General features: G+C 42.3%; 1 protein-coding gene across 1 annotated transcript in view; it reads right to left on the reverse strand.

Moving 5' to 3' along the window:
• DTNBP1 (dystrobrevin binding protein 1) overlaps positions 1-15,076 on the reverse strand; it is a 134,286-nt gene that overhangs the window by 102,160 nt on the left and 17,050 nt on the right. Inside the window, exons 2-5 of the mRNA XM_040432620.1 lie at positions 12,832-12,885; positions 9,547-9,597; positions 8,757-8,817; positions 7,182-7,314 (exon numbers count right to left, since the gene is read on the reverse strand). Coding sequence (XP_040288554.1) covers positions 7,182-7,314; positions 8,757-8,817; positions 9,547-9,597; positions 12,832-12,885 — 299 coding nt within the window. The remainder of the gene's footprint in view (positions 1-7,181; positions 7,315-8,756; positions 8,818-9,546; positions 9,598-12,831; positions 12,886-15,076) is intronic.

The raw sequence follows: 15,076 nt of genomic DNA on the forward strand, positions 1-15,076 counted from the left end.
ACTTCTAAGCGGAGGTGCAGAGACGGCGTGCACGATTCCTGGACGTCAAGAAACGACTACGCGCACAAAATATCCAATACTCTATGCTTTATCCCTCAAAGCTGCGGATAATGTTTAAAGGAGAAACCCATTTTTTCGACTCCCCGGAGGAAGCCAGCCACTGGGTTGAACAAATGGAATCCCTGTCATCTGAACTCTATGAAAACGACTGATAGAAGAGTGGGAAATGCCATGCCTGGGACTTTTCCTGAGACACCATGGAAGACTATGGGGACGGGCAGATAAGTATAATGTTTAATGCTTGTTATGAGTCTGTTCTTACATGATCACTACCGTGTCATGGAGTAGCAATCAATCTGGTGCTATACAACACTGACTTTAGTATTCATACCTGTGTTATTGTTACTTGTCTTGTTGACATGTCAAGGGTTAAACATGCCATTATGCCACGTGATGCCCTCTTTTATTGCTGCCCGGATCTCTCTATCATAGAGTTCTGGTCCGTAAATGCGGATGTGTTACCGCTTCCTATGTTGCGGGTTACAGGAACTTTTCCTGTGCCTCAGGTCCTGCTTAGGGACCACCAAAAGTTTGTTCTTTTATAGGAATTATAATTTTTATGGTTCATCGGGGGTTAAGTTCTGCAGAGAGACAGTGCATGCTACTGTTCATTTGCATACGGCGAGTGTTTTATATGGGTACCTGGTCCGCCCTCTCGCCTATGCTTATCACGGAATGATGGCGGATAAAACTCACGTTTTGGCATGGAATGTTAGAGGCCTGGGAGATCCTTCTAAATGTCAGGCGGTTTTTACGGCTCTCCAGACATATCAACCAGCTATAATGTGTCTCACTGAGACTCACCTGTCTAAACAATCCCTTAAAGACTGCTTCATAAACCATGGATCTCACAGGCCTTTCATTCCACCTTCTCTACGCACACTAGAGGGGTTAGTGTCCTGGTTCATAGAGCCATTCCCTTTGAGTGTCACTCTAGTAAAATTCAGTAGAGAAAGAGAAAGTTTCTGCTTTGGCGCGAAAACACTGGAGAAGACGGTCTTAATGAAAGAATTCTTCTTGTTTTAATAGAAACAACGCGTTTCGGGGATCACAATCTCCCCTTCATCAGGTTTCATAATGATCCCTTATGAAACCTGATGAAGGGGAGATTGTGATCCCTGAAACGAGTTGTTTCTATTAAAACAAGAAGAATTCTTTCATTAAGGCTCCATTCACACGTCCGCAATTTTGCGGAACGGGTGCGGACCCATTCATTCTCTATGGGGACGGAATGGATGCAGACAGCACACAGTGTGCTGTCTGCAGCCGCAATTGCGGAGCGCGGCCCCGATTTTGGGTCCGCAGCTCCGCAAAAAGATAGAGCATCTCCTATTCTTGTCCGCAGCTTGCAGACAAGAATAGGCATTTCTATGGGGGTGACGGGCTGGTGTGTTGCGGACCCGCAACACACCACGGACGTGTGAATGTAGCCTAAGACTGTCTTCTCCAGTGTTTTCGCGCCGAAGCAGAAACTTTCTCTACTGAAAATTCCTTTTTGGGGGATTGGACATCCCATCCAAAAGAACAATCTGCGGCTGCAACCCTGGCAAAAAGACCTTATCTCTACTAAGTCTACAGTAGAGTTGTGCCTACTTAAGCACAACTCTACAAGGTGAGTTTGGATATTTCTCACTGTACTAATTTGTTTGGTTAAACATACTACCCCTATTGTGCGCTCCCTTTTCTTTACTTTTCCCTCATTTGGAGGGGAATCTAGATTTGTCCTTGACATAAGACTCTAGTAAAATTGATACTGAGGGCCGATATGTTTGTATGCACTGTTCTATTTTTGGGGTAAATTTCTTCTAATTGCCATATACATTCCACCGCCATACTCCACCGGTGTAATAAAAGAGGTAATGACATGGATAGTGCAAAGCCCCCAGGCGCCAGTCCTGATGGTGGGTGACTAACAAATATCTGAACCCTTCTTTGGATAAGTTCCCGCCACCTAATGATCTAACACATACTGGGGAAACCTCATTGGCAAAATTACTCAGAGAGCTGAACCTACACGACCTGTGGAGAATTAGATTCCCTCAGGAACGGCAGTACTCCTGCTTCTCTGCGTCCCATAATTCTTTGTCCAGAATAGATCTACCCATTGGATCCCTGGAAGCTTTGCCATACACCTCTGTTATTGAATATTTACCGCGATGCCTCTCGGATCACTCTCCTATACATATAGAATTGAGATTTGAAAAAAAGACATGGGACGCTACGGTTCAACGCTCTGGAAACTTAACCCTTTCTGGATACACTTGTTAGATGAGGAAGATCCCCTGACAGAATATATAAAGGGAATTCTTAAATTTTAACATAGGGTCAGCACCCATTGGGACAGTATGGGATGCCATGAAAGCATATGTGAGAGGTCTTTATATACAGAAAATTAACCGATGTAAAATTAAAACTAGGGAACTCACTAAAGCTATACAACAGGAAGTGATAAGGAATGAACAAGCATATACACTCACCTAAAGAATTATTAGGAACACCTGTTCTATTTCACATTAATGCAATTATCTAGTCAACCAAATACATTGGCAGTTGCTTCAATGCATTTAGGGGGGTGCTCCTGGTCAAGACAATCTCCTGAACTCCAAACTGAATGTCAGAATGGGAAAGAAAGGCGATTTAAGCAATTTTGAGCGTGGCATGGTTGTTGGTGCCAGACGGGCTGGTCTGAGTATTTCACAATCTGCTCAGTTACTGGGATTTTCACGCACAACCATTTCTAGGGTTTACAAAGAATGGTGTGAAAAGGGAAAAACATCCAGTATGCGGCAGTCCTGTTGACTGAAATAATCACTCGTTACAACCGAGGTATGCAGCAAAGCATTTGTGAAGCCACAACACGCACAACCTTGAGGCGGATGGGCTACAACAGCAGAAGACCCCACCGGGTACCACTCATCTCCACTACAAATAGGAAAAAGAGGCTACAATTTGCATGAGCTCACCAAAATTGGACTGTTGAAGACTGGAAAAATGTTGCCTGGTCTGATGAGTCTCGATTTCTGTTGAGACGTTCAAATGGTAGAGTCCGAATTTGACGTAAACAGAATGAGAACATGTATCCATCCTCTGATGGCTACTTCCAGCAGGATAATGCACCATGTCACAAAGCTCGAATCATTTGAAATTGGTTTCTTGAACATGACAATGAGTTCACTGTACTAAAATGGCCCCCACAGTCACCAGATCTCAACCCAAGAGAGCATCTTTGGGATGTGGTGGAACGGGAGCTTCGTGCCCTGGATGTGCATCCCTCAAATCTCCATCAACTGCAAGATGCTATCCTATCAATATGGGCCAACATTTCTAAAGAAACCAGACCAGACCACGACCAGACTTCTCATGCCCCCGCTGTGGAGAAATAGAAGCAACACTGTTTCATATGGTTTGGAATTGCCAAAATTTTGAGAAATTCTGGGAAGATATATGTGAAATCATAACCGTTACGACTCAGATAAGATTGCCTAATGACCCAAGAGTCTGCGTATTGGGTATTCTGAACTCTTCAGAAATAGATGATAAACTGTCTCTGTGCATTCATAGAATGCTGTTCCAGGCGAGAGTTCCAATTGCTAAATACTGGATACGAGGAAATCCACCTAACAAAACAAGAATATATAAATAGGCTGAATACAGTTTTACGCCTTGAAAGAGGGGTCTATGTCAAGAGAAAATGCCCTAACAAATTCCTGTCGATATGGAGGGGTTGGGTGGAGATCGGGAGTTTGGCCTCTGCGGCTCTATCGAGAGATTGCATACGTGGGCAATTCGCTCTATTGGGCCAGTTATCTTAGCACACGCTGTCGAATGGGGGATGTCGATTGGTCACTATAATTTCAATTATCACTGTAATGGCCTTCCTGAGATATAACTAATGATGAAATTAAAGTAATGCAGCTGTCTCTCTGTTGGATCAAGTAAAGGGGGAGGGGGGAGAGGTTGGTTGGTTGTTATGTTAGATAATTATATAACATTATTTATGCAATGTCCTGTACTCTTATAACAACAAATATCTGTCTTTATATCCTATATTACGATGCTTTCAGGTTATTATGACGACAGACTCATAATATTGATAAGATTTTAATGTATGGACTGACAAGATCTTTGCTATTGTATACAAATCTTTATTTTGTTAATACCTTTATTGATAATCAATAAAAACTATTTTGATTTAAAAAAAAAAGATAGGTGCGGGTCCCAGAACATGCGCCGTGTGTTCTTCATGCAACAACTTAGAAGTTCTGAAAATAGTCGGAAGTGGGAATGGAGAGTGCACTGTGTGCATATTGATGGCATACGCGATACGCCATCAATGTCGCAGATGGGCCAACTTTAAACACCTGACAGTAAAATAGAAAAAAAAAAAAATCTCCAAAAAGGCCACGTTTTTATTGTAGATTAAAAATTTATGGCTCAAATAAATATAGCTGGCACATAACAGGTGACTTAAGAGCATTTTAAACAGGACCTTTCATCTGTTTTACTTATAGGAGCTAAATACCTGTACTTGCAGCTGATGCTGCCACAAGTTTTTTTTTTTTTTAAACATCGCCCCTATGCCCTCTTGAAGCTTTTGCGTTCAGTATGCTAATACCGAGCATCGGAACAGGCAGGAGGAGACGCCAGGGTTTCTCAAAGGGGGTCTCGTTCTCCTTGGCTATGCCGCAATCCAATCACATGGAGAGCGTCACAGCCGGGGAGGTTTTTCTTCCCTGGCTGTGACTCTCTCCGCTGTGATTGGAACGTGGCACAGCCAGGGAGAAGGAGACGCCCATTGAGAAACCCTGGCGTCTCCTCCTCCCTGTTCCGATGCTCAGTATTTAGATACTGAGCGCGAAAACCTCAGGAGGGCGTAGGAGCGATGTTTAAAAAAATAATAATACACACAACAGCTGGCAGTATCAGTACAGGTACAGGTATTTAGCTCCTATAAGTAAAACAGATGAAAGGTCTTCTTTAACCCACTATTGCTGTAACAAATTTTAGCCTGAAATGGGAATCCGGGTTGTAGCAAGTTATCCCCTATCCACAGGAAGGTACGAATTGAGAGGTAGAGCATGTGCATTGCCGCTCCATTCATCTCTATGACAGAAAATAGCTGAGTGCTGTACTCAGCTATCTCCGCAGCTCCCATAGAAATGAATGGAGCAGCAGGGGCCCTGTTCTTGTGATCACAGGGGGTCCCAGCAGTAGTACATCACCCATCTAATAGTTATCACTAGAGATGAGCGAAAAGACTTCGGGTGCTATATCCAAAGTCGCTTTGCTAAAAAATATGTTGTTATAATACCGTATGGAGATTAGTCCATACAGTATTAGAATGTATGAGCTTAGTTAGTTACGAAGTCGCGCGCAAAGCTGAAATCGGTTCTAAGTTTTGAAGTGGTTTTTCACTGTAATAATCAATTACCGAAGGTATTCAACGAAGTCTCGCGCGACTTTGTGAATAACTTACTTACAAATTTCTTTGCAAACCGGGTTCTGATTGCACATCCGAAGCCTGCTTCGCTCATCTCTAGTTATCACTTATTCTGTGCTACAACCAGTATACCCCTTTAAAGGACAGTAACATTTTACCCAGTTTGTGTTCCAGTGGTCATAACGTTTTTTATTTAATACATTATATATCTTTCATTTATATTTTTGTGGGGGAAAGAAGAAAAAAATAAAAAAATAATGCATTTCATTTTTAAAATAAAATGCAGCCAAGAATGATGCAAAGGCATGATGTGTGAACAGGTACAGTATTATTGAATAAGCTTTTATGGAGAAGCAAATAACTACAAAGCCAGGAAAAATACCATACACCTATTTCAGTGCTCCTCCTGACTGCCAGAAATCGTTTATATGAAAAGAAAGAAATATAATAGATATTCCTCTCTGGTGATAATCGGTATTGCTATTACTGAAATAAGTGGCATCACTAGAGAAGTGGTCTGGATATTTTACATCACAATTCAGATATGGAAAGGATAGGGACAGAGTAAAGAGGAAACTTTATTGAGGTCCAGGTGTGTGGGTGTAACTATTTGGTGTGACTTATTTGATGCTGTCATCTAGACACTGGCAAACATCTGGCATCAATGAACTGCCTAATTAGGCACAGAGGGGTGATTAGATGAGCAAACTCATGTTCTCACTTCTCTATCGTCTCAGACTGATGGAGAAGGGGATTGATAACCCATATAGAGAGAAGATCTAGGTCTCTTTCTGCTCCCACAGTCAGTCAGCCACTGCTCCCCTCCTCCTCCATTCTAGCTGAGGATCACAAGGAGGTGATGGGCTGCTTTAACCTAAAATATGTAAGGCTACAACTGAGCAAGAGTCACATTCCTGGTTTGTGTTAAAAGTGACAATCTAATTTTTAAAACAAGACAAGGATAGCAGTACTAGCTGCAGGTGCTCTAACTGATCCATGTCTTAGGACTTTGTTTCGGTCGTTTAGATTGTCAGCTTTAAAACAAGACCAAGAATGCGGCTTGAGCTCCGTTGTACACTAAGAAAAAGCAATCGGGGGGGGTTATAGGGGTTATCCAATTTATATTAACATTTTCAAATGTGCCAGAGACACCGCCACACAAAAGGTTTGAAGCCAAAATGTGTGTCGAGGTGAACGCAGGTTACTTGATCATTTACATGGGCTGGTATTTAAATTATACGTTTTTTTTGTCCTTACTATTATCTTTTTTTTTTTTTTTTTAATGGGGCACTTTACTGTGTATGTATTAGGTAAGAACTAGTTTATCTCTTAACTTGGTTTAGCCAGACTCCTCTTTACTTTATTTTTATTATGTGATGTATTTTCAATAACATTTGTTTAATCTTTTACATTTGCCTTTTTTTTTTGTTGCAATTTTTGAATTATAGGGAAGTTAGAAACAGCACTATATTCAGCTTACTAATCACTGTTTTTAGGGCACCTGCATCTTTGTCCCCAGCACCAGGAGGCACTAAGGTGTTTTTTGCCACTCTTCTTGCTGGTGATATGTCTACGGTTTGCACAGTAAACTGGCTAAAAATATAATCATTCTAAGTTATCAGATGTGCTCTACAGAATTCAAGGATGGAAACATGAAATTTACATGTAAAAGTTCACCTACCAAGTTTAGCTGTCACTGATTCAAGATCCGCAAGGAAGACTGGTATGTTTTGCAGCTGCTCCTGTAGTTCCACCAAGCCACTTTTTTTCTTCTCCCAGTGAGCAGACAGCATCACCACCTCACTGTCTATTAGCTGGAAACATGAAAAAAAAAAAAATAGCTCTTTTTTTTTTAATGTAGAAAACAATAAAACAAAAGTTCAATATTCCATCGGAAACAAAAATGTGAAAATGTTAGGTCTAATGATACACCTACATTTATTCTGGAAACCTAATGCTGTGTAAGGGCATGGTAAGAAACGTCCTCAGTGTAAATGCTGACACCTAGTGGCAGAAATAGTGCACTTTTCCATTAAAACAAGACAACATCTCTAATTTACAGTCTGCTGTACCACTACTAACCCCTTAGTGAGCTGAACAATTTTTTTTTCATTGTCGCATTCTAACAGCTGTAACTTTTTACATTTTCCATCGATATAGACATATGAGGTTTATTTTTTGCAGGACAAATTGTGGTTTTTAAAATGCGCCACTTGGGGGTACGCATAACTTACTGATTAACTTTTATTAACTCTTCTTGGGGGGCATAGGAAAAAAACAATACTGCCACTGAGTTTTTACTTTGTGGCCTTCGTTGGTTGGCATAAATACCATGAAAACTTTACTCTCTGGGTCAGTACGATTACAGCCATACCAAATATATACTTTTTTTTTTGTTTTACTACTTTTGCACAATAAAAACTTTTTTTTTTTTTAAAAGAAGAAAATGTTTTTGCATTGTTAAGGCTTGATGTTTGCAGGACGACTTGTAGTTTTCTTTTGTATCACTTTGGGGTACATAACACTTTTTATTCCATGTTTTTTTTTTTTGGGAAAATGAACAAAACACAGCAATTGTGTTTTTTTTTATTTTTTTTTTTATTTACGGCGTTCACCATACCAGATAAATTAGATGATAAATGTCTAGTGAAGTTTGTTATGTTTATGGAGATATCGAATATGTGGAGGAGATTTTGATCACTGTTGTTCAACTTTTTTGGGGCGACAAGGTGACTAATAAAATGGCAAACTACGTGTTTTTATTGAGTTTTTTTCCCCCCATTACAGCGTACACTGTGCAGGAACATTTTTAAATATATTTCAGACATTTTTGGACATGGTGATACCCGATAGCATAATCGTGCACTTAAATGGTATTCTCATAAATAACCATTTCCTCATCCAAAATATGTTTATACAATGAAAACAAAAAAAGACTTGTTTTAGACACTGACGTTACATATTGCCTGGTGACACCTCATCAGAAGACAGACCGTACCAATGGGGTTCCTATTAGGTTACATGGTGACTTATATCTGTGTGACATTAAGATGGTTGTCAGGTGTGCTGCCAGACACACCAAATGATGGTAAGTGAGGGCACGCAGAAATCCAGAAGGTTTGGATTTCTGCTCACTGTTGTGTTTCAGGAAAATTGCAGGTTGCTACACAATCACATTCACAATCATCAGGGCAATGTAGCACAGCAACATTGCCATCTTATATCGCATGCCTTAATTCACACTAGTAATATTTACCTCTCCAGCTTTAGCACATTCTTTTGCCCCTTTATGTAGTGCAGCCCAGGAATCTTCATACCTAGAAAAGAAAATATATGAGAGCAATCATAAAAATGCATGTCATAGTGGTAAGGTTTAAACTTCAAGCGCCAAATTAAGAAGCTGCATTAGTACATCAACAATACAGATGACACTGACCTGATGACCATACATTTATATAGACTATATTATCATTTATTAAATCTGTTGATTAAATCTTACGTTTGTGGGTCAAATAATGCATGGGTGACATATCACTGCTGCGGTCAGTAATTGGCTGCAGTAGCACAACTGACCCTCATCAAATCGAATGTTAACGAGTGGGATGGGTGCAGCAGCGAGAGACGGAAGGAGCCAGAACCCAGCACAGCAGGTAAGTATGCTTCCCTACAGAAATGTGGTGGGAGGGACGGTTGGCTGAAAGGGCCCCGAAGGTGAGGCAGCCCTTGAAAATGCCTAGCCACCACCATGGACAGAGCAGTGTGTGTGTGTGTGGGAAGATGATGGAATAAGTTGCTTTACCATCACCACGTGAAATCAGAGGAAACAAAATGGATGTCCCAGGGACATAAAAGATTTTCAGTAGAGCAAACAATTTTTCTATCTTGGGTGCGAGGCACCGGCCGTGACACTCTCCATAGCTTTCCTGTGTTGTGCTGTGTTTGGAACACTGCTTAAAAAGCTCAGCTAAATGAGGCTTCAGCAATATGGACCACTGCATTTCCTTTGCCGCCACATCAAAGGGATTCTATATTGGTGAAGCAATTACCTGCTAAGAACTTCTATCCCGGCTGGAAATTTCACAGAGTGTTCAGTTGGCCTATGAGTTTAGAAAGAAAACATTCATAAGTGGTTACTTCTTACATGAGGTACATAGAGATATTCTTACAACTGAGCCAGTCATTATACCAGGGATCTCAAGTCTCCCGGAGGTTCAGGGAGTCTCCCAATAGCGGCTCCCTGACAACCCCCCCCCCCCCCCCCATGTGAAACAATATATCCTGGAAAGGTTTACTGATAGCAGAGCAGAGAGATAAGAGAAGTGACAGGACAGAGTTTAGATTACAGGTTGAATTAACCCTTTAGGGTCAAATTGGCTTCTCAAGGAGATCTATATGTTAAAGGCATCCCTTCTTCTGTCTCATTCAGTAGCTATATAACTATTGAAAGAGATGTAATTTTTTTTAAATACATTTACACATTTAACCCTCCATTTTAATTATATTATTTACCCCAGTGTTAAATTCACATCCCCTACAGTTTTTTCCTACAGTGGGGTAGATAATTACACACAGGGTTTTAAAGAATAAACTTCCTGACTCAGACCAAGAGCCGACTCAGTAAGTGAATCGAAGCATCTGCGCATGCGCATTGCGCAACCTAAGCTTCGGTTCACTTGCTTCTTGTCAGCTCAGCGAATGAACCGAAGATTCGATTCATGTGAAAGATCCGAACTTCCCATCTCTAGTTTACTCGCAGTAAACCTTTCCGGCAACCTGTAGCAGTGTCTCCTTCTCGGCGCGTGCGCACAGTGCAAGAAGAAGCCGATGCCAGCAGTCCGCAATGGTGCATCAGGCTGAGCCTGTGTGCATGCGCGGGATCTCAAAGCGGGAGGAGGGGGAGGGAGAGGCGGCACTGAGGAGTAGAAGGCGGTGCTGGGCACGAACGTCGATGCGTGCAGCCGGGCACCATGCATCCACAGACCTCCCCTGCTTGGGCACCTTAATTCAATGATTGACAGGTTAGTAAAACCTGTTTTTCCGCAGAATAAAGCCACAAATAGCTTTTATAAGGCCACCTTAGAAATCAGAATGCTACCCTGGACATGAGCATATGTTTAGCTCACAGGGCTTATAGGTGGTGACAGAATCCCTTTAATCATATACATAAATATGATCATTTGGGGCAGGGTAATGAGCCCAGTCCTCCACACCATAGAGCAAAGTGTGCAGATACTGCATATGTTTGGAAAATGTAATAAAAAGTTTGTGAAAGAAAAAAAAAAAAACCTCCCTGAAATGAGGTTTTGCAGGTTGGGATGTCTGTTATACTACAGATTCAAGGCTATTCCCACTAGTCATGGATGGCATATACCTAGGATCATTGGGGGCACGACTGCCTTCACTACCACAGAATAGAGATGAGCGAACTTCTGTTTTAAGTTCGGCGTCTAAAGTTCGGCTTCCGGTTAGCGGAGGATCCCGATATGGATTCCGAATTCCGTTGTGGTCCGTGGTAGCGGAATCAATAATGGCCATTATTGATTCCGCTACCACGGACCACAACGGAATTCGGAATCCATATCGGGATCCTCCGCTAACCGGAAGCCGAACTTTAGACGCCGAACTTAAAACAGAAGTTCGCTCATCTCTACCACAGAACAGTTGAAAGAAGCGATGCAGCTATTTTGCCACATAGCAGCGCTAAAACTACCCTGTGTGTTATGAGCCACCACAGAGCTTGGCTCTCCATGAATCACAATGTTATGGAATTTCCTAACTATCCTTATATTAAATTAGGGAATACCTCTATAAAGGTGACCTCTAGTCGCCACTATAAAAGGTTCAAAATAAAGTTGGTAACCTTATTCTTTCAGCAATTGCTAATTCTCCCACAATTCTGTGTAGCAGATCTAGGAACTGCACAGGTCATCTAGAGAAGCTGTCTATGTACACAGGTCAACTCACATTATGATGACCACTTTCGATGTTGGCAGCGCATAGCTCATGAAGTGACGTGTCATGGGCTGGCTTGGAGGGTATATAAGGTGTGCGATAGGTTGCTTGTGGACATATCGCTCATTGCTGACAATGGTAAAAAAGGGGGGATTTACCAGAGTTGCAGAAAGGGATGATTATTGGCTTTCAGGCCAAGAGTGGCAGTATTTCTGAAACTGCGCAGTTTGTGAACCGTTCGTGTGCCGCTGTGGTGAAAGTGTATCGTGAGAGGACAAATGGCACCATTGAGAATAAACATGGAAATTGTCGAGCACCACTTGATTGAGTGGTGAGATGTGAACATCGCTATGAAGGTGTGCAAGGGCGGATCGACATGCTACAGTGGAGCAAATTACTGACAAAATGAACCAGGGGGCTACCAGACGTGTGTCTAAAAAACAGCTCAACAAAGCCTACCGTGTATGGAGCCCTGAAGTACATGGATGGTCACTGCACCTCTGCTAATGAAGATGCATTGGTAGAAAAGGTTTTTAATTTTCACTGAAGTACTGGAATTGGACCTCCACTGATTAGCAAAGTATTGCCTTCTCTGATCAGTCATGTTTTCTGTTTCATAAAACAGATAGTTGATGTGTCAGGCGAAAAACATCAGAGAACAAACACCCTGCAACCACTGCTGGAAGAACACAAGTTCTGGGGAAAGTTTTCATGGCATGGGCCCACTCATCCATGTGGAAGGCACTCTCAACTGATTTGGGTATGAATCCATCTCTGCAGATCACGCACACCCATACATGCTTATTGTTTTCCCTAGGGGCAGATGGGATCTTCCAGTAAGACAATGCAACATGTCACACGGCTAGAAATGTCTGACACTGGTTGTAAGAGCATGACCAAAACATCCAAGTACTACCCTGGCCCCCTAATTCCCCAGACTTGAACCCAATTGAGCATCTGTGGGACCACCTCGATCGTGGTGCTCGTTCTATGGATTTTCCCCCATGCTCCCTCCAGCAGTGGTGGGATGCAGTGCAGTCAGCATGGCTCCAGATACCTGTGCCAACCTACCAGGACCTTACCGAGTCACTACCAGCCCGTCTAGCTGATGTCCGTGCTGCACATTAGCTGGTGGCCATAACAACATGATTCGACTCTGTATATAGCCAGTATAAACCTCTCTTTTGTACTTTTGCTCCCCGCACTAGTTCTGAGTGCTGAATGCTGCTGCAGAACAAGGCATTACCTTCTATAGTCTGGGCTATTGCAGGTATATAAATTTAATGGGTGCAGCCACCTTTAATATAGCAGGAGAAGACAAGAGCTGCTGCGGGGGGGGAAGGAAACTAAGATAAAAGGAAACATTTTTTTATTTGTACCTGTGCTGCTTTTTGATCTTCACATCTCTTGATTTGTCACCCAAACTTTTCAACCTGCAATTGAAAAAAACATTAAAATAAGCTTTAAACCCTGGAGGCAAGAAAAAGCTTTCAGCTCCTTTCATACAGTTGTGGACTGCTGGACATCAGCATATTTCGTTTTTATTCCATTGTAGACCTTACAGTAGGTCAAATATCAGTGAAGACAGAACGCAAGCGCCTGGAGGTTTTGTACGCAGTGGTGCAGATATTTTCCACGTGAGAAGATAAGAGATATGTATACTGAAAGTTCATCATACAGTGGAAAATATGAGTATGAATTGTGACCGACTTCAGTAAACAGCACAACGAGAAAATAAGCACCCATGAAAAAAGGAAAAACTTGATCCAGACAACCAATATTTGTTCTGCCTCCACCATGTGAGAATGTTTTCCACATTCATACCACCCAGTGATTGGGCTCTGCATATTCAATGTGGTAGGTTCCCTTTAAGGGAAAAGCTAGATTTCTGGAAACCTGGGGCATAACTGCATGAAATGCAGCAGTTTTATTAGAACGGTGTTCACATATGCTTTGAGCTACAGAAGGCTGAATATTAGGGTGTGGGTTTAGTTGACACTTCATTGTCAGACCAAGTGGTTTGTAAGAATACTGTAGATGGGATTACAAAGACAAGTACTCATCATTTCCAGAAAATGAGCTACACAGCAGGTATTGGACAAGGATACATAAAAGTCAGACAGGTGCCGATCCCAAAGGCGAGATCCGCACCCATCTCCAGAGCGGGGCCTCTGAGGTGCAGGGAGAGCACTTCTCTGCTAGCTGAGCGCTGGCTCTCAGAGGATGGCGACACAAATCGTTGTTTTTCTCAGTAACAAAACATAAAACACACACAGCACTGTGCAAAAGTTTTAGGCAGGTGTGCAAAAATTGTGCAAGTAAGAACTCTTTCCAGAATAGAAGTGTTAATAGTTTATTTTTTTAGCAGTTAATAAAATGCAAAGTGAATGAACAAAAGAGAAGTCTAAATCCAATCAACATTCGGTGAGACCGCCCTTTGCCTTCCAAACATCATCAGTTCTTCTAGGAACACGTGCACACGGATTTTGATGGCACTCCGCAGGGAGTTGTTACAAAGATCTTAGTGGATTTAGGTTTGCTCATATCCTTCTGTCAGACAGACCATGCCTTTGTGGAGGCCATATCATCACTTCCAGGACACCTTGTTCTTCTCTTCACAGAAGATAGTAGTTAGGGCGCTTTCACACGAAGTCAGGTCATTCACACGGACACAGTTTTCCTTGGCCATTTTGCATCAGTGCGTGCATTCATTTTCTGGCCATATATCTGTTTTTAATTTGCATTTTGCATCAGCCATTAAAAACGGATGTAGTTCATTGTTTTTTTTTTACATCGCAAGTGTCAATGTGCATGGAAGAGGATGAGTTTTTTTTTTATTATAATTTTTTTTAACCTTTGAATGGCTTCTCTTTTAAACAGTGTACCCGTTTTTAACAGCAGTTAAAAATGATCCCATTTATTTCAATGGGGTCCATCTGGCCATGGGCAAATTGGGACATGTCCTATTTTTTGACGGCCACTATATGCGATTAGCTGCATAGATTTCAATTGGTTCTAAAAATGGTTACTTAACCACCTCCGGACCGCTGTACGCACAGACGCGTCCTGGAGGTGGTTGATTCATTCCGCCTGGACGCATATACGCGTCCTCTCGCGAGATTTCCTGTGAACGCGCGCACACAGGCGCGCGCGCTCACAGGAACGGAAGGTAAGAGAGTTGATCTCCAGCCTGCCAGCGGCGATCGTTCGCTGGCAGGCTGGAGATGTGTTTTTTTTAACCCCTAACAGGTATATTAGACGCTGTTTTGATAACAGCGTCTAATATACCTGCTACCTGGTCCTCTGGTGGTCCCCTTTGTTTGGATCGACCACCAGAGGACACAGGTAGCTCAGTAAAGTAGCACCAAGCACCACTACACTACACTACACCCCCCCCCCCCCCGTCACTTATTAACCCCTTATTAGCCCCTGATCACCCCATATAGACTCCCTGATCACCCCCCTGTCATTGATTTCCCCCCTGTCATTGATCACCCCCCTGTCATTGATCACCCCCCTGTAAAGCTCCATTCAGACGTCCGCATGATTTTTACGGATCCACTGATAGATGGATCGGATCCGCAAAACGCATCCGGACGTCTGAATGAAGCCTTACAGGGGCGT

Source organism: Bufo bufo, chromosome 5, assembly GCF_905171765.1.
Source record: "Bufo bufo chromosome 5, aBufBuf1.1, whole genome shotgun sequence".
Classification (NCBI taxonomy): domain Eukaryota; kingdom Metazoa; phylum Chordata; class Amphibia; order Anura; family Bufonidae; genus Bufo; species Bufo bufo.